This window comes from Fusarium oxysporum, chromosome VII, assembly GCF_013085055.1.
Source record: "Fusarium oxysporum Fo47 chromosome VII, complete sequence".
Lineage (NCBI taxonomy): Eukaryota > Fungi > Ascomycota > Sordariomycetes > Hypocreales > Nectriaceae > Fusarium > Fusarium oxysporum.
The window spans coordinates 722,196-739,116 of NC_072846.1; the positions used below are offsets into that span (position 1 = coordinate 722,196).

At 48.2% G+C, this 16,921-nt stretch overlaps 8 protein-coding genes across 8 annotated transcripts; 5 read left to right on the plus strand and 3 right to left on the minus strand.

The window, feature by feature from the left end:
- Nucleotides 1–1,061: 1,061 nt before the first annotated feature.
- Nucleotides 1,062–3,186, minus strand: FOBCDRAFT_138649 (uncharacterized protein; the record flags this gene model as incomplete). Its single annotated transcript, XM_059608002.1, has 3 exons — nucleotides 1,062–2,034; nucleotides 2,389–3,013; nucleotides 3,075–3,186. The coding sequence occupies 3 exons, from the start codon at nucleotides 3,184–3,186 to the stop codon at nucleotides 1,062–1,064; spliced, it is 1,710 nt and encodes a 569-aa protein (XP_059465301.1).
- A 4,276-nt stretch (nucleotides 3,187–7,462) lies between these two features.
- On the plus strand, nucleotides 7,463–8,522 carry FOBCDRAFT_295654 (uncharacterized protein; the record flags this gene model as incomplete). Its single annotated transcript, XM_054705447.2, has 2 exons — nucleotides 7,463–7,569; nucleotides 7,845–8,522. The coding sequence occupies 2 exons, from the start codon at nucleotides 7,463–7,465 to the stop codon at nucleotides 8,446–8,448; spliced, it is 711 nt and encodes a 236-aa protein (XP_054561422.2). The 3' UTR covers nucleotides 8,449–8,522.
- A 208-nt stretch (nucleotides 8,523–8,730) lies between these two features.
- FOBCDRAFT_227376 (uncharacterized protein) lies at nucleotides 8,731–8,892 on the plus strand (the record flags this gene model as incomplete). The annotated part of the gene is made up of 1 exon (XM_059609746.1): nucleotides 8,731–8,892. A coding segment is annotated over one exon (162 nt), but the record flags the coding sequence as incomplete, so codon positions are not given.
- A 569-nt stretch (nucleotides 8,893–9,461) lies between these two features.
- Nucleotides 9,462–10,091, minus strand: FOBCDRAFT_139433 (uncharacterized protein; the record flags this gene model as incomplete). The annotated part of the gene is made up of 1 exon (XM_054705448.1): nucleotides 9,462–10,091. One exon carries the CDS (start codon nucleotides 10,089–10,091, stop codon nucleotides 9,462–9,464), a length of 630 nt encoding a protein of 209 aa, XP_054561423.1.
- A 941-nt stretch (nucleotides 10,092–11,032) lies between these two features.
- FOBCDRAFT_104828 (uncharacterized protein) lies at nucleotides 11,033–11,275 on the plus strand (the record flags this gene model as incomplete). Its single annotated transcript, XM_059607704.1, has 1 exon — nucleotides 11,033–11,275. A coding segment is annotated over one exon (243 nt), but the record flags the coding sequence as incomplete, so codon positions are not given.
- Nucleotides 11,276–11,609: 334 nt separating this feature from the next.
- Nucleotides 11,610–13,980, plus strand: FOBCDRAFT_203955 (uncharacterized protein; the record flags this gene model as incomplete). Its single annotated transcript, XM_059609092.1, has 5 exons — nucleotides 11,610–11,626; nucleotides 11,880–11,905; nucleotides 12,022–12,908; nucleotides 13,065–13,173; nucleotides 13,277–13,980. 5 exons carry the CDS (start codon nucleotides 11,610–11,612, stop codon nucleotides 13,978–13,980), a joined length of 1,743 nt encoding a protein of 580 aa, XP_059465302.1.
- A 484-nt stretch (nucleotides 13,981–14,464) lies between these two features.
- On the plus strand, nucleotides 14,465–15,268 carry FOBCDRAFT_104322 (uncharacterized protein; the record flags this gene model as incomplete). The annotated part of the gene is made up of 2 exons (XM_059607702.1): nucleotides 14,465–14,977; nucleotides 15,185–15,268. Coding segments are annotated over 2 exons (597 nt in total), but the record flags the coding sequence as incomplete, so codon positions are not given.
- Nucleotides 15,269–16,310: 1,042 nt separating this feature from the next.
- Nucleotides 16,311–16,830, minus strand: FOBCDRAFT_227377 (uncharacterized protein; the record flags this gene model as incomplete). The annotated part of the gene is made up of 4 exons (XM_059609747.1): nucleotides 16,673–16,830; nucleotides 16,545–16,612; nucleotides 16,412–16,486; nucleotides 16,311–16,344 (listed from the first exon to the last, which is right to left on the minus strand). Coding segments are annotated over exons 1-3 (209 nt in total), but the record flags the coding sequence as incomplete, so codon positions are not given.
- Nucleotides 16,831–16,921: the final 91 nt, after the last annotated feature.

Here is a 16,921-nt window from a genome sequence, read left to right on the forward strand (position 1 = left end):
TTGTCGGCGTCCATGTTGTTGTTGTTGTCTGTGGGTCAGACGGTCATGGTTAGTGGGAGGCGCGGCAGCAGCGACGCTGCTGTATGTAGGCTTTGGGGTCGCAGGTCCGGAGCAGGAGAGCTCTCGTTTCCAAGAACCGAGGAAATCATCGGCAAATTGCTGAGCGAAACGTCGTTGCGGTCCGGTGACGAATTGCTGGGCCGCTTCTTCAAACTTGGTACAGAAGGCCCGGAACACCATCAGCTTGGTGTTGTACTCTTCCGCGTGTTCTCGCGCGAGATCGTTGGCTGATTCAACGATAGAGATTGGTCGTTGTTCAAAAGTGGATACGGGACTGGCACGCTCAGCTCCTTCCGTAGCTGTGGTGGTGGTGGCGGCGGCGTTGAGTGGTGAGGATGGTGTCTGAGCCATCCGGCCGGGAGCAGGTGAAACACCAATAGTGCCGTTGATGACTACCGGACTGTTCTGTAAGAGGGCTGCACGGGCTCCCCGGTTCAGGTTGATGGGAGTGTGGATCCCCAGATCGAAGGGATCCAAGGAAGCGGGCGGGATCGTCGATGACGAAGCCATCGCCGCGGCTTGCGACTGCGCAAGGCGCAGATTGGAATGTTTGTTGTGCACTTGTTAAGGATTTACGTGCAGACAGGGCCACTTTCCTAACATTTGTATGCCAAGAAAGTGTGATGACAAAGGAAGGTGGGGTTCAAGGAAGCAGTATGTGTATCTCTGCTATATAGGTTAAGCGATTTACTACTAACATACATGCCAGGTAAACGGATCAGTCAAGTGAGCGAATTGAAAATGCCTCAGTCTACATCATCTCTCTTTAGTCAATTAATTCTCAACAATTAGCTATGTCAAAATCTATTAAAAAGTCTCAGACCCTCCTTGAATTTTATACCTATCAGAAAGATCCCAAATTAAGCCTCCGATGCGCTGTAAAGCTCTACCAGGCTTTGAATACTACTCTCTACCGCCGTCAGGATGCATTAATACTACTCGTGATACTATCTCAATACATCGTCATTGTCCATAGTTTGCTGAAGCAAGCAATTAGTGCGTTAAATAAATTTCTTTGTTTGTTCGTCGCACCAGTTCCAGAAATCAGCCGCAAGGCCGGTACCCCCGTCATCTTTCGGCTTCAAGCTTGAGAGAAGATCCCTCCTAGGGCTCGGATGCCATCTGCCCCATGGGACGCCATACCGGCCACCGTCTTCAAGCATAATCTCTGTGCTGAGCCCAGCCCAGAGCTCCGAATAAGCGCCTCGTTTGGGTGGGTGCAAGAGGATTTTGACAGGTGCCTTGATAATCCAAGGAACACGATCCCATATATTAGTCACCAGGTTGCCTGGGTTTTGGGCAATGAATAGAATTCCATCCGCTCTGGTACGGCGATCAAATTCGGACGCAAGGAACCAATTCCCAGTCTTTGAAATTGCGTAATTACGCGACGGGTCGACAGATTGATTGCCAGGGAGTAGCTCAGACAGCGGCACACCTCCCAGCGGGGCCGCCATGTCCACCATGGCTGAGGCTACGAAGATGACTCGTGTCGAAGGTCCAGGAGAGATACTAGCCGTTTGTTTTAGGACAGGAAGCAAGAGCTTGGTGAGGAGAAATGGGCCCAAGCAATTGATTCCCATGTGAGGCTCATACCCTTGAGCGGTAAGCTCATCAGATGGTGCGTAGCTAATGCCCGCGTTGTTCCATAAGACGTCGAGGCGACTCTCCCGTGCCAGAAAGGTAGAGGCACAGGCTGCCACCGAATCGAGATCATTGAGATCGAGACCGAGAGTTTGTAGATCGCCGGTACTTTCTGGGTGAGCAGCTTGTATAGCTTTAATAGTCCGTGCTGCTTTGGTGGTAGATCGGCAGGGAAGATAAACCGTGCCTCCTTTAGCATAAAGTATATCGACCAGCGCCAGGCCGACCCCACTAGTTCCACCAGTCACGAAAAAGACTTTACCCTTTAATGAGGGTATGCTTTCCTCGGTGTAGGTAGGTTTTTGTGGGAATAGCTGAGTGAAAGTAGCTCTCATGATGGTGTCTTGAAAGATGATAGAAATCTTGGAAGTTGCCAAATGGAAGAAAATAGTGCTGGAGACCTGGTATACTTTAATGTTTCCCTCAAATAGAACGGGGACGTAGTTGATACTTATATATGTGAACACACTTTGGTTTGTTAATCTTTCTGTGGGCATTCCCTACGAACAGTCTGACGTTCAGGATTGCTAGTCCTCGTCAGAAAGAAATCGGCTAAGAAAAACAATGGTCAGAATGCATCCACTAAAGCCCCCCTTCATAAACACGCAGCAGAATGACAAGAATAACGACTTATGGGATAACTACTTATACTCCTGGACCAATCATTCTAGTAGAGCCAGTGACAAAGGTTTCTCTCCTCGTTGAGATCTCCAGAAATTAGTTGTTTGGAGGATCCCATTGTCCATCAAAAACCACCACCTTTTCGCAAATTCTTTACTAACTTCCCATCCCATTGGCTCCCAAGGCACGGTTCCCCAGATTCTGAGATTTCCGTTCCGCATCTCAAGCATAAACTCATCTTCATTGATGACGGAGAGGGACTTGAGAAGCCGGTCTCTTAACGAAGCCCAGGGTAGCATGTCTAAGTAGGATCGGTGTGGAACGCTTCTTTGCAGCTGGGTCGGCGTTATAGGCGAAGGCAGATTTTGAGTTGAAGCCCTTATATGGAAGCCGGGCCTTATCTGGCAGTCAAGGTCGAGACGCTGGGCGATGACGGCCAGAGCTGCACAAGCAGTCATGTCAGTCAGCACAATAAAATGACTGTCCACCATGGGCCCCTGGTACGAGGACTGGGCCCAAAATGGGCTTAGCTCGGACATGTCCGCCACAGCCATACCTGACACATCCGTGGATGACTGCTGGTGACCGGGACCTGGATCAGCATCTCCTCGAGATGGGGCGCTCGCGTCCATGTTGTCAGATTCGCACTGTGCTATGGCTTGACCTCGTTTTCCAGCAAGCCGCGCGCCTGTGATTCATCATTAGCTAGATGATTTCTTCCATTGCAACAGCGATATCATTGTACATACGCCTTGCCCGTTGTGCCAGCCGGTTTTGAATCCGCTTGCGCTGGGCGGGGTCTGGTACGACGGTCCAATCATCAGCGATGGTCTTCATAAATGGCTCCCAGTTGGATTCCATCTTAAGGGAATGCACAGGTCTGACGAAAAATTCAAGAGCATGACAAGTGTGGAGGACGGTTGATGGTTTCGTTCTACGGGGTGATGGAATGATAAAGGCCTCCTATTATTGCTTGTCCATTTCTGACAATTTCTGACAGTGGGACTTGTCAGCTTGCCTAAACGAAGTGGGTGATGGCAATATGATCGAATCACCGTTCAGACTAATCTATACAAGGCTAGCCCTACAAGTTTTATCCCGAGCCAGCCCTGGCTTTATTCGAATGTGGAGGCTGGGGCTACTCAATCATTGTCCTGGTTTGTCGACTGGTCGAGGCTGTGTATGTCACTTAAATTAAGGAGAGTGGAGACCTTAGGCAGCCCGACTTTTGCCAGCAAATCGCTGATCAGTCACCTGTGGTGTGACCTATCCCACAATCCAATCAGATGCAAGGTATACACCGCAACACCAAAGGACCTCGTGGAACTTGAGAGATCCCCCATTCCCAAATACCACTTTGTATACACACACTTATTAAAAAAATATCTAATAAAGAGGAACTGCCTAGTTTGCAAGACAACCTGGCTACCTGTGGACAGTGAACCCAAGCATAGAGAATATACCATTACGCAGCATCTATATGGCTGCTGCCTGCGTCCGCCGTGGCGGAGAACTCAACACAGGTCGACCTAGATAGCACGTGATAATGCTAATCTTCTAATGTGCTTTACGAGGCGTGATTGGGTTCATTTTAAGATGAGGGACAATGCTAATTTAGCCCATGCCTAAAATGAGGATCTTTGGCCGGAGCCAGAACTACTCGGGTAGGGCCTTGAGACCGGACCCCCTTAGCCTAACCCATTCCACCTGTGGTGCCAGAGGGTCAGGCACGGGGGGTACGTTGACTAGGCACAGGGACGGTTGACTGAGGAAATCTAAGATACCTCTTTTTCTTTGGTCTTTCCTTATTATCAGAAGTATCCTTTATCTCCAAATTTCCCCGCATATATCACGTGACTTTGACATATTAACGGTACTTCTTTTTCCTAGGCCTTGCCTTACTATGAGAGGTATCTTAAATTTCCTCAGTCAACCGAACCTTTTCCTAGTCACCGTACCCCCCGTGCTTGAGGCACGGTCACTGGTGACTGAATGAAAAGCACGGGGGGCCGGTCTCTAGGCCCTACCCGAGTAGTCCCCACAGCACAGGCAAAGCCAAAATTAGAGCTGTGTCTTCGTGGCGTGGATTATCAGAAGATTCCAGAGGCTTAACTTCTTCGAGCTGCATCTTAACATCGGCCAGACGCGAATTCTCCAATTAACCTGTTACAACCCTCGCTATTACGTCAAGTTTACCCCACAGAAACTCATGCAAGGCATCAGCCCTGGAGACCCGCTTTATAAAACCGAGTTCATCCAGTTACAACTCGGGCGACAGAATATCTACGTCTTATTCCATCCGCCCTCAGTGCAGGGCCATCCGATGCTTCGACAACCAAGAAATAACCTTTCTCAAGAGAGTAACTGGGAAGTTGCCACAGGTTCGAGATTCATTTCGATCCCGTTAAAATTAATCATGTAATCAAAATATCTTCCTAGAAATAGCTGTCGATGTTAGAGATACGTCTTACCTTTGTCCGCCAGCTCTTGTGAAGACTGCTCAAGAAGAGGCGCGGAATACGACTCGAGACGGTGCCATCCCGGTTCAGAAGTTTCCCAGAATGCGGTCGATAACCCTTAATATCGCTCGATTAAGCCGGAGTCCTAGCAAGCACCTACCGGATAATATTAGAAAGTTGTTGAAGAGAGTCAATACTGCCCTAGCAGGCAAGCGCACTTAATAACTATATGACGGCTTGTCGTAGAGAGAAGCCAGCGTGCTGGCGCAGCTCAGGACAGGCATGGCGAGACTAAACAGATATCTCTTTCAGATCACAGCAATATCATTATGGCAATGCGCATGTAGACAAGTGACAAAGAACAGTCGAGCATTTTCTCTTCCGATGCAGAACATTGACAGCGCACCGAGCCGAAATGATATAGTGCACTGAGATACAAAGAGGAAATATCTTATTCTTCCTGGGAGGAAGGTCACTGTCAAGGCGACGCAAAATAGACGCTAAATATGAAAGCAGTCCGCGTAACTATACGATTGGCGATAGCCACAGGTCGACTTGACAATAGGCAACGTTGAGGACAGCTTTCAAAATGTCACTCACTCTCTTTTACTTACTAAGTCACCCTATATCGAACACCTCGTGCCATAGACAGCAGGCATCCCGCTGACGGGTAACAGGCTCGATAGGATGCGTCATTTGTGCCGATGATATGCTGGATAGAGTGTGGTCTACTGACGCGTTTGCAGAAATTGGGTTCTGAGGAGGAGGTTAATTTCGCGTTGTGCATGACTAATCCCTGTTACAGCCAACGACATTTCTGTAAGGTTAATTACCATTATGGCAGGCGATAGAGGTGACTGTTGCAAAACCCCTGAAATCACTGCAAGTGTGCTGAATTGGGTTAGCGGCATATTCACTTCGCCCCGCAGTACATTACACTCTGTACCTCAGCTTGAATTTCTCGATTTTTAGAGTCGTGGCAAGATCCTGTCATAGCCACGAGGTCGCACCGAACCAGCCGAATGCATTTTAATTAATTTGAAGCAAGATGCGGTCTCATGCAGGTATGACATGCACGGATGTGCATCTCAATATTAAATGAGCGCCTGGTTTTCTATCCATAGGAGCGGTGAGAGTCGGTCTCTTATGCGTATGCTCAGTCTGCTGATCTTCTTGACAGCATTCTGCCTGTGTTTTGGGCTCATTCCAACCATGAAGTTATTCACGGCGGTCGTGATCCTTGCCCTCGACGTTCCAGAACAATATCGCCCTTCTCTGTAGTGTATGAAGTCGCTAAGCTCTTTTGAGTAGGCGGTTACGGCGCTAAACCACTGATGACCAGAAACAGAATTTACCGCGTTAATCACCATGGGCTCACCAGGCTGCTTTTTATTACGAATAGAAGAGGAATGGCCAGCCGTACTTCCGTGATATCTGAAACAGGATGAGCTGTAATCATAAAGTACATGTCAAAGCTTAGGCAGCGAGCTTATTTACAAAAAAATCGACGTAGATTGTGTTCATGATGACATGTAGGTGTCTGCGCTGTGGCGATTGTCCACCAGTGTCGCATTAGGTGTGTGCTTTGAGGGACAGAAGATCAAGCCATTAATAGCGAGTAGCAGTCGTGGATTGATTAATGTATGTGTATTCTTCGTCCGGGGACCATCGGTCCCGAAAAGTCCCCTACTGGGGCACAGGACGTGCTGAGCTAGGGGTCTCTATCTATGATCTAATTACACAATGCTATTGGATGGGGAGAGGCTCAGACGTTCGCAATGCGAATTGAGACTTCCCTGTCAACTATTCATCTGATGTTGGCTACAGCGCGAGCCCGCAGCTAGTCCGCAGTACATTTTCTCGATGATCCCAAAGTATTCAGATGACTAAGAAGTGAAGCCCCTAAGCCCAAATGGAAACGACCAGGAGTTTTGCAACAGTCCCCCCTATCGCCCACCGTATACCATGCAGTACCCACCTGCCGGTCATACCCACCTACCGGTCAGCGAAAAAAAAGAATTCCCCATACAAAATGTCAAACTTCACTTGCACAGTGCTTGGCCAAAATTGAAGTTATTTACATGGAACAGATTGTGTCTTACTGAGAGTTTCATGCTGTTTCATATTGGCATATTCATTTGTATTTTTACACAAGCAGTTTGGTCGCATGACACTAGTGTAAAATTTCTCAAATGTCTCCTTCATCACCCAGCCTCCCCAAAACTTCATCAAACTTTTATCTATAGCAGCTTCCTTTAATCGCCTTGAAAATGCCTCAACGGTCTTATACAGAGAATGATGTCAGTGAAGCTATACTGGATGTTATAGATAATCACCTCTCGCAGCACCAGGCCGCCCAGAAGCATGGAATGCCCCAAACCACTCTGTCTGACCGATTAAGAGGCCTACCGTCAAAGTCCGAGGCCATCCAACCTGCCCAGTTGTTATACAAATCCCAAGGGGCTAGATTAGTTACATGGATACTTCGACAAGAGGCATTGGGCTATGCTCCTTCCCACAGTCAAGTTCGCGCCACGGTAGCTGCCCTGTTGAGACAGCAGGGCCGGGAAAGGCCTATCGGTGTACACTGGCTAGCCAGATTTATTAAACGCCATCCAGAGATCGATACGAAGGTAGGAAAACGCCAGGAAGCTTCAAGGTTCAATTCTTTTACCCCAATGGCCGTCAATTGGTACTTTGATATCCGGGAGAGCGAATATGGCTGGATCAAGCCTGAGAACACGGTTAATGTTGACGAGGGCGGTATCATGGCTGGATTTGGTGAGTACTGACCACTTCTGATACAAGACTTACCAATAAATTGCAAATATAGGTTTGGATTCCTTGGTAATTGGCAGTAGCGATCCCAGGAGGAACAGACAGCAGGCATCGCAACTCTCTCCTGTAAAAGTTTTTCCTTGGCACCCGCTGTTAGCGCTCTGCTAGGGTAGAGAACTTTTTGCAGGCTAAAATGGCAACAAAAGCAGCTGTGGGGCTAACGGGACCCTAACAGTCGCTGGAAGAAAGGGATTCGGAGAGTTGACCTTTCTTCGTGGTGAGTGTCTTCAACGACCCTGAGCTTCGCGAGCTCTTGACATCGCCTCCGGGCGCCATTTCCTATGTGTTATCTGCGACTTCTTTCTACCTCGACATTTCGGCTTCGCGAGCCTGCGACATTTCGGGCTATGCGCCCTCGATTTCCCCCCGTACGACCGACCTCTGCAGCCTCGGCTGTCCAGACAACGTTTGCGGCATCCTGCTGCTTGACATTCGGGGCCACTACACCCTCACCTTCACCTTCGCCTGCAGTTTGGCGCTGCCTCGACCGACCACTGCCGCTTTGGCTGCCCGAACAACACAAGCAGCCGCCGGCTGCTCGACTTTCTGGGCCCCCTGGTGCCCCCGACCTCGACGCACGAGCCTCACATGGCTCGCTGCCCTTTTTGCAGCTCGGAAGCTGCATGACCGATCTCTGCAGTCGTGTACTGCCCAGAGACCCTCTTCTTCTTTGCAGCATCGGCTGCTGCCCGGAACACAACCGGGCTTCGACAATTTGTCTCACTGGCTGAGACCACTTGACAAAACTGCTGGGTCAAAATGGTACAGAGCTTACCTGCAGACCGTGGAATGGGGCGACTGCCTCGTCCACAGAGCAGCGTTGTAGCCGCCTTGGATTTTTCCCCTGCGAGGGGTTTCCCCAAGGATGCACGGTCCTAGGTTGCAGCTACTGGCGATCTTAGGGATCATGGACTTGCTGCCTTAGGGTATGGAAAGCTACTTGATCTATCTGTGCAAGAGAATTCTAGGCTGGAGAGGGGTGAGTTCCCGCTGACGGGATGCCCTCTTGGAAGTAAAGCGCCATTGTGCCGATGATATGCTGGATGAACTAGATGGAATTGCAGTTGCATGGAACTTTGCCTGAACTACCTGCTTTGACGTCCAAGATGATGTGCTTGAAACTACCGTAGGGCTGGCTACGAGTAGGGCAGGTGCCACTTGGAGGAAAGGGCGTCCGGCGCTCCCCGTTGATGCAAGTGGACATTGCGGGTGTTCTAAGTGGTGTTGGAAAACTGAGAATCCCCCTTATCTTCAGGATTCAGACTGTTAGTCTGAAAGTCCTAGATTTAAAGTTCAAAGGTCCTAGATACAATCATCTAGAGATATAAACCCGAGAAGAACTCTCAGCTCAATAATAAACAACCAAGTTTCATAAAAATATACTTTCACCCAGTACTACTGCGCAATATAAACAACTGGTGGATTTGGATGCGACAGCAATTGTGGATAGGTTAGCTCAGAACGTCCTGTGCCCCCCTAGGAGACTTTCCGGGACCGATGGCCCCCCGGACGAAAAATATACATACATACATACAGCAGGCATCGCTTCAGCCGCCGAAGATAGGAAACTGAACACTTGGAGGAAATAGGTTTTAAGTTGACTCGCCACTACTGATATCTAGGAGGGCCAAGGAGAAGAGTAATAACTAGACTGGAAAGAATAAGGCAAGATTCTCATAAGCTTAGAAAGAGCAAAGCAAAGACTAGAGAAATATATGTATTTTTAGCTTTACAGCCCTTTAGGTGTTGGCCTACCGGGCGTAATAGACTTGTGTATGTATATATATATATATATATATACAAGAAGTCACTTCAGACCAAATCCTCTAAACCACTCCTTCAATACTTGTTGACTATGTTGCCGTTGAGCACCGCGGCGATCCCGAGGCCGCTGGCACAGACGGGCTGGTTGCTGATGGCGATGTCGAGGTGGCAGATCTCGTCGACACCGGATTTGCAAGCGGGGTCGTTGATATTGTAGAGGTTATAGTTCCGAGCCACCCAGCTCTCGGGCTGACTGAGGCACGATGTGAGGTAGTTCATGCTGTTGACGGCAGAGAGCGGCAGCTTGCCGTCCGTCATGAGGCTCTCACACTTGGAGACGCTAACTACCTCATAGTTCATATCAACGCCACCACTCTCACGGGGACCCTCGGTGGCAGACTCGCCGTGGGTGAGGTAGTTCCAGGCATCATTGGAGATACCGTAGTCACCGCCAGACTGGCCAATGCGGAGGAGGTACAGGGAACGACCCTCGTTGAAGACCTCGATGCAGATATCGTCGCAGCCAACGAGATCAGGCCAGTAGGCGACGCGGTTAGTGTCGATCTTGCAACCGATGACATCAATGCTGCTGGAGTACTCAGCGCGAGGAGTGATGCTGGCAGAGCTAGCTCCACGGCGAGGGAGGGCACCAGCAGAGACCAGAGTAGCCGAAGCAGCGGTGAGAATAGCAGTGAAGGAGAACATCTTTTATGTGGTTTGCGTTTATTTGTGTGAAGGGTGATATCTTTCTATAAGAGTAGTTCCGAAAAGATATTTGATGGAGAGTGGCTTGACAAATGGCTCACTTAATGCGGTTTGTTTATGTTCTTATATACAGCAAAACGCGACTCTACGTCCAAAGGACTTCGACAATCAATGCGCGTTAATTTAGTGTAACTATCCCGGCCATAGGTGTCAGAGAGGTTAGTGTATGACTTGCTTGCTAGCTCGATTAAGCGTGTCAGAAAGACCAACCAATGTATCTTGCAGGGATAATAGCCAAACAAGAAGGCTTAGAGGTGTGCCTGCGCTTCCTATAGGCCATAAGTGTCAGAAATATTCGTGTATGACTTGCTAGCTCGATTAAGCGAGTTCAAAGCACTTTAAAGTGTCAGACAGACCAACCTATGTATCTTGCAGGGATTATAGTCAATTTAAATTATCTTGAGCGTCAGACAGACCCAATTGTTATCTTACAGGACGAGAGAATATGTATGCCGCACGAAGGATTGGCTGCAGCAGGGGTACACTCTCCGCCAGTCAGCTCCCGCGAACAGAGATCGCATAACGAAACTATTTCAGCACCTACAAAAGTAGATAAGCTGCTCACATGAAAACTTCTTGACCCACAATTACGGTTGCTCTGTTGCCATGCGGTATATTGGCAAGGCTGAGAAGAAACCCTACCATGTATTTCCATCAGGAACGCGGCCCATTCCCGCTTCTGCACCAATCACCTTATCGTAACTATCCTTGTTTACTACCAGCCCGGGAACGGGACCCATTCCCAAAATCCATCTTAGTTCCCACGTAAAATAGGGATTATCTGGGAATGGGGCCTGTTTTCTCCACCTTCCAACAAAACAGCCAATTACCATCAAGGGGCCCCTACCTACTCACTATACCCCTTACCCTTTCCATCCTAGTATGGCGCATCGAATCCGACCCAGGCCATCGAGGGTCTGACTATTCACAAGGGCTTCGCTTACACCTGGCCGGCCTGCGGGCATCTCACTCCAAGCTGGAAGTGGCTGCGAGTTCACTTCAACGAGGAGCACAACATCAAAGGAGCCAAGGCCCGGGAAGACCACTGGACCAGCGTCCATCTGCAGACCTTCTTTGCAGGGCCGAAGCGTGCGATCCGCTACTTCTGCGGCTCGACGGGGACCCTTTTGCGAGTCCGCTGTGGCACTTCCTCGGCGTGCTGGGGATTGACGGCGAGACGGGGCAACTCCGACCTGCCCACCTATTCACTTACGCACTTTTAGGCCTTGTGTTTACGGGACGGGCGCTACTAGCGGAATGCGGTGGAATGCTCCTGCCTCGTCTATCTCGTGGCATATGGGATGATGTCAATAAGGGTGTATCGAGAGGGCTACGAGATATTACGCCTCTGCGGGCCAGTATTTAGTATTAATGGTAATTTAAGGAACTAGAAAGGACACGACGCGTGCGTGGATACCCCAGTAACGTGTGCAGACCGAATCTGGTCAAATTGCCACTATGACCGCGCACAGTAGGTAGGCAGTCGTGATTATGCTACTAGCAATTCATCACCACAGGCAGACTGGCTATATTACTGACGAATGAGACTCTCTTCATGCTCTGCCCCATTCCGTCAAGATTTTAGAACGATGCACCGTTTCTAGCGCCAACCTAGTACTACAGTCCAAAATCAACTCTAGTAGAGTTGATTTTATTGACCCACTTTAAACCTAGTAGAGTTGATTATTGCCAGGGTGTAGAGTTTATTTAACGCTGTCCTATATACAGGAGTAGTAGTGCTGATCAGAACAGGGGTTTGTCAGGGGTTTGCCACAGAACGCGACACGTCCTTTCGTGTAAAGTGCTATAGGGGGGTAATATCATACTACTAGACAGTCTCGTTGTTGATCAAAGCACTATCATTATTCAGATCTTACTACTAGTCACCGAGTCACTATGACAGCTTCAAACTTGCAATCTGAACCATGCAGTGCAATTTATCCCTACGTTCTTCTCTCCACATACCGTCTTCTCGTGTGCCAGGTTTGTGGGTTCGCCTCTGTAGCCGATGAGGTTGCTACGCATTTGAGAACACGACATCGCGATATACAGCCAGAGCGTCGACAGGAGCTGGTAGAGAAGATAAAACAGATCCCGAATATTCTCCACAGTCGGGACGACCTACGTCACTATTTACGGTACCCAACGAATACGATTGAACCCATTCCGTATCTTGCGCCACCGAAGCCAGACGGGTTGAAATGTCGTGCTTGCGGCCATATTGTTCGTCGCGTCCAAAAGATACAAAACCATTGCGCTGAAAAGCATCAATGGATAAACCCACGAGGCAGGGGAAGACCAGCACCGAATTGCCCCGTATCCGCTTACGAGCTACCATGGGAGGAACATGTCGCGTGCCAACGATTTTTCCCTAGCAGGGCCGGCAGCATATGGTTCCAAGTAAATGCCCAGACACAGCTACCAACCGATGTGCGTAAGAGAATGCGTACAAATCCGTTCCAATCGCGAGTGGGGCAACGAGAACTCGACCAGGCCTCATGCTCTCATCTGAGTGAAGTGATAGAACGTGAACGGACTTACTGGGAAACAGTGAACCAGCCACGTTTGAGTAGTAAAGATATTGACAGTGGCTCCTTTGCGACTACAAGCATCTGGATGGAGAGAACACGGTGGCAAGATATATACAAAGGCGCGAGGCGCGATATCTTGCGAGCATCAACTCGACTACCTGACCGGCGCGCCTTGGCAATTGACTGCTTCTTAGGACAGGGAAACCAAGAATCTGATCCAGATATCGTAAGATCGAGCGAAGCTGAGCAGAAGATTTCTTGCATCTTAGAGGCTTTAGATCGTGGTGGACCGATGCGAAGACACGATCAGTCGAACAAGCCGTTTTCTTCTATGCTGGCTGAACAGCACGAGACACCAGCACTTTCATGAAAGACCTTTCAGTCTGGTGGCGGAGAAGAGTACCGAAAAGAAGTACCGGAATGTCCAGAAACGGCTGTTGGCTTTTGCTTTTCGAACGCATATGATGACAGCCAGGGTCAGGAAAGATTGTGTGAGGTTTCAGTTGAGCGAATATCTGACCTCCCAGCTCCAAATCATATGGGAGAATAAGGTCTGGTAATTGTTTGACTGGTCCAGAGGATCTTGGCCTCTAGTACCAGGAGGTTGTGAAATCGGCGAAGTCACGGACGAGGCTTCTGTTCGCTCTGAGTATCAGCCGCTGCAGGAAGAAAGTATTCCAGTCAATGCATCACAATCTAAAGATTTTGACAGTGAGCAAGGTGAGGAAGAAGCCTATAGTGATGACGAAGACGAAGATACCGATTCGGTGTTCGGTTACGACGAGGTCGACTGTGAAAACTCAGAGTTCGCAGACAACCAAGCCGAAGCCAATGGAAGGCCCCATGCCAATTATCCAATGATGCGAGATGAGCCCAACATGGCCATGTTCATTGAGTTTCTCGAACTTTTATACCAGTTGTGTCTCACCATCAGCACTGAGCATTTCAGCGAAGGTCGACCGAGCTCTACACTACTTGTGTTCTTCAGTGGAATCCTTGGTTTCTCCAAAGACTGTTCGCAGTTTTTACTCGCGAGGCAGTTTTGTCCATACCTATCTGGTCTCATTTACATTCAACGTCTGATACTGTTGGAACGCGCGTTGCCGTTACGAGAGTATCGCGCTATTGGGGATCCCACGACGCCCATATGTGAACCAACTGGATCAGTTGAATTCAGTTCGAGAGAAGTACATGATAGCAGGCACAGAACATCCACTTACCGAAATGACCAGTCTCAGAGATTTTGGCCGCAATATCGCCCGTACCGAGCCACCATCCCTCTTATTCAGCTGGAGTGACGATAGAGAGACAATACGCTATGGTGACTTCCAATTGTCCATGGATAAATTCCGACAAATTCCAGATTATTTCAGCTCGCTAGCAGAAGAGATTTGTGAGAAGCTGATGTTTGATATCAAGCCTGACATTGACCTAGTAATGATGAAGGACGACATGGTCAATATGTCAAGCGGATATTCGTTTGTGAAACACCCCGCGGATGGCCTTGACAAAGCGTACTTGGACCTGCTTTATTCAGCATATGCTTCTCGGGAAAATAAACTCAGCAAAGACGGCCGCTAGAGATGGAAGCACCTGGATTTATACCTAAGGCAAGTTACAAAGCTGGAGGAGATGCTTGCTGGGGGCCTCTACACAGCATGTGGTCAAACTCCGCGAGCGCGCGACCTGTTCACCATAACATGCGAGAGTGGCCCTTCCACAAGTTGCAGTATCTCTGTCTGGAATGGATCAATGGGCTATGTACTGCGGCATCATAAAGTTAAACGGCAAATGGGTCGAGAGTTTTACGTGGTGCGTTTTCTACCATCACGGCTGGCGCATGTTATGTACAAATATCTTATATATGTTCGGCGCTTTGCAGCCCTCTTGAGACGAGAGCAACAGACTCAGTCATATCTATACCATCACCAACGGCTGCTGTTCCATAGTGGCGGAAAGCCGTGGTGCACTGCCCGGCTTACATCGATACTCAAGCAGGCAACTTCAGAGATCTGGCAACGCGAGGTTAATATTCGAACTTTTCGACAGATAGCCATCAGTATCACGGAGAAGCACGTCAGAGAGGTGCACTCGCCGCTCAATATCTATGACGATACCACCGCAGACGCTGATCTGAATGCCGCATTCGCCTGGCAAAGCGGACATCGTCCCTTACAGCGAGGAATCACCTATAGACTTGATGGGGCATTTCCCAACCAGCTTCAACCAGCACTTCTTCGCTCTTATGAGTGGGCATCTACTCGTTGGCATGAATTTATTCGTCAGCCTAGCAAAGTGATACATTCTCCACATGAACGAACCACTTCGCCTTCCGAACCATGGTTAAACATTGCCACATTGAAAAGAAATGTTTCGTGTTTGATGCAAAGTGATGAATCGCCGGGATATCGCCCTCAATCGACTAAAAGAAGGAAAGAATCAGATACGGCGGGGTTGTTAACGAACGCAAGCCGAGCGACTGATTTGAATCAAATTATGGAGACGAACTGTGGCCCGAGCAATGTTTCTATGAATCCTCAATGCACCCCTCACGACAATTGGCTTATGCGTGGTAACATTCACTTTATACGAGGAAAGCAGTTACACGCCATGTATACGCCTTGCTACCCAAATACATATCGTGACAGTATCTATTACGAGCCCTAATTCTCTAATGTATCTTATTAAATATGTGTATATTTTTGGTTAAGTTGCTTCCCCACTCTAAGTCCTATATACATCTTTATACTAGGGTCCAACTAGAGTATCACCGCGGTAACAATCGCACGCCCCATTATATAAAATACACAACGTAACAATGACATAGACACTTCAAGTAAGTGTGCTCTACCTACCCCTCTAAAGTTTATCAATGATTCTAACCATTTTAGGTTCAATTTCTTCTCCAAATTATCATTAATCGTTCCTCCATCTTTCCCACGGATCCGATAACTAGTCCAGAAACGGAAGTGTAGCGCCCACAGTGCTCCGCCAATGAGGGCCGTCGAGGCTTCTACTTTTGACCACGAACTGCAACAGCAACATAGACATAATGGCCGAAATGAATGTATTGACATATTAGTGATACAAACTTATATTCAATAAACCCACAGAAGACTGGAAATTCAGGTAGTGGTGCTGAAAACCTAAGTCGCAATTGTGTACTAGATTTCGGCAGGCCCCCTTTGACAATACACGAGTCCAGGTGAGACTTTTAAAGTTGGGACAGGTAAATAAGTGCACAGTAGCTTGACTCTCGGGGGCATTGTTAGTGTTGGCGTTGGCGATGCAGTCATGGAAAGGTTACAGAAAGACTGTAAGACACGATCTTGAGGTACTTTTGGGCTGCTGTTATAGGGATAAATGCAAACAAAGGAATTTCTCTAAAGAAAGATATTATGGAATAGGCGCGGGTGGTATATCGCATTGCATACTACGGATGCTATGTTGGCAAGATGTGATGAACTTCTTGGTTAATGGTTGGCAGGCAGAGTTATAAGAATGAGCGCGCTGAGTTCACTGTTGCTCATGCGTGCTTCCTAAGTTATATGGTATTTCTTAGATTGTAATGACTGCCGTTGAGGCTAATAAACACAGGGTCTTAACAACTAGACATTCGAATAATAGCCTCGCATGTAGTCTCAAATTATCCTTGTATTGCGCTTCTTGGAATAGTAGTTAGTTATTTTTTAATTCCTAGTACATTGTGCATAATACTAGGAAACTTACGTCGACCGTGGCTCTTGCCAACTGTGAATGAATTCAGTTATATTGGCAGTGGCATGTACATTTACCACCCGAGCACTGACGACGCTTAGCAAATATTCAAACCCAACTGCTAGCATGTATCTCTGGTACTCACCCTAGATCTACCACAATTCAAAAACCCATTACACCCAGCGTCCTTACAGCACTTCGAGACGCAACTACCTGCAAAATGGTGAGTAAATTGGTCTACAACTTTGAGGAGAGAGGGTAAAGAGATTGTACTGTATGTGCATGCTCGAGCCTCGAGTGAATTGGGATCGGCTTCAGCAGCCGGAAGGGCAAGCGAGAGGCCCAGAAAGAGAGGGAGAAGCTTAAATAGATGCATATTGGCAGGTGAAGATGTGTTAATGTTATATAGTACAGAAAACTCTAGAGCTGACGATGGAAGCATTGAAAATTAATTTCTGCTTAGGCGTATTTATACCTAAAATATAAGACAACGGACAAACAAATATATTGCACATTAGCCAG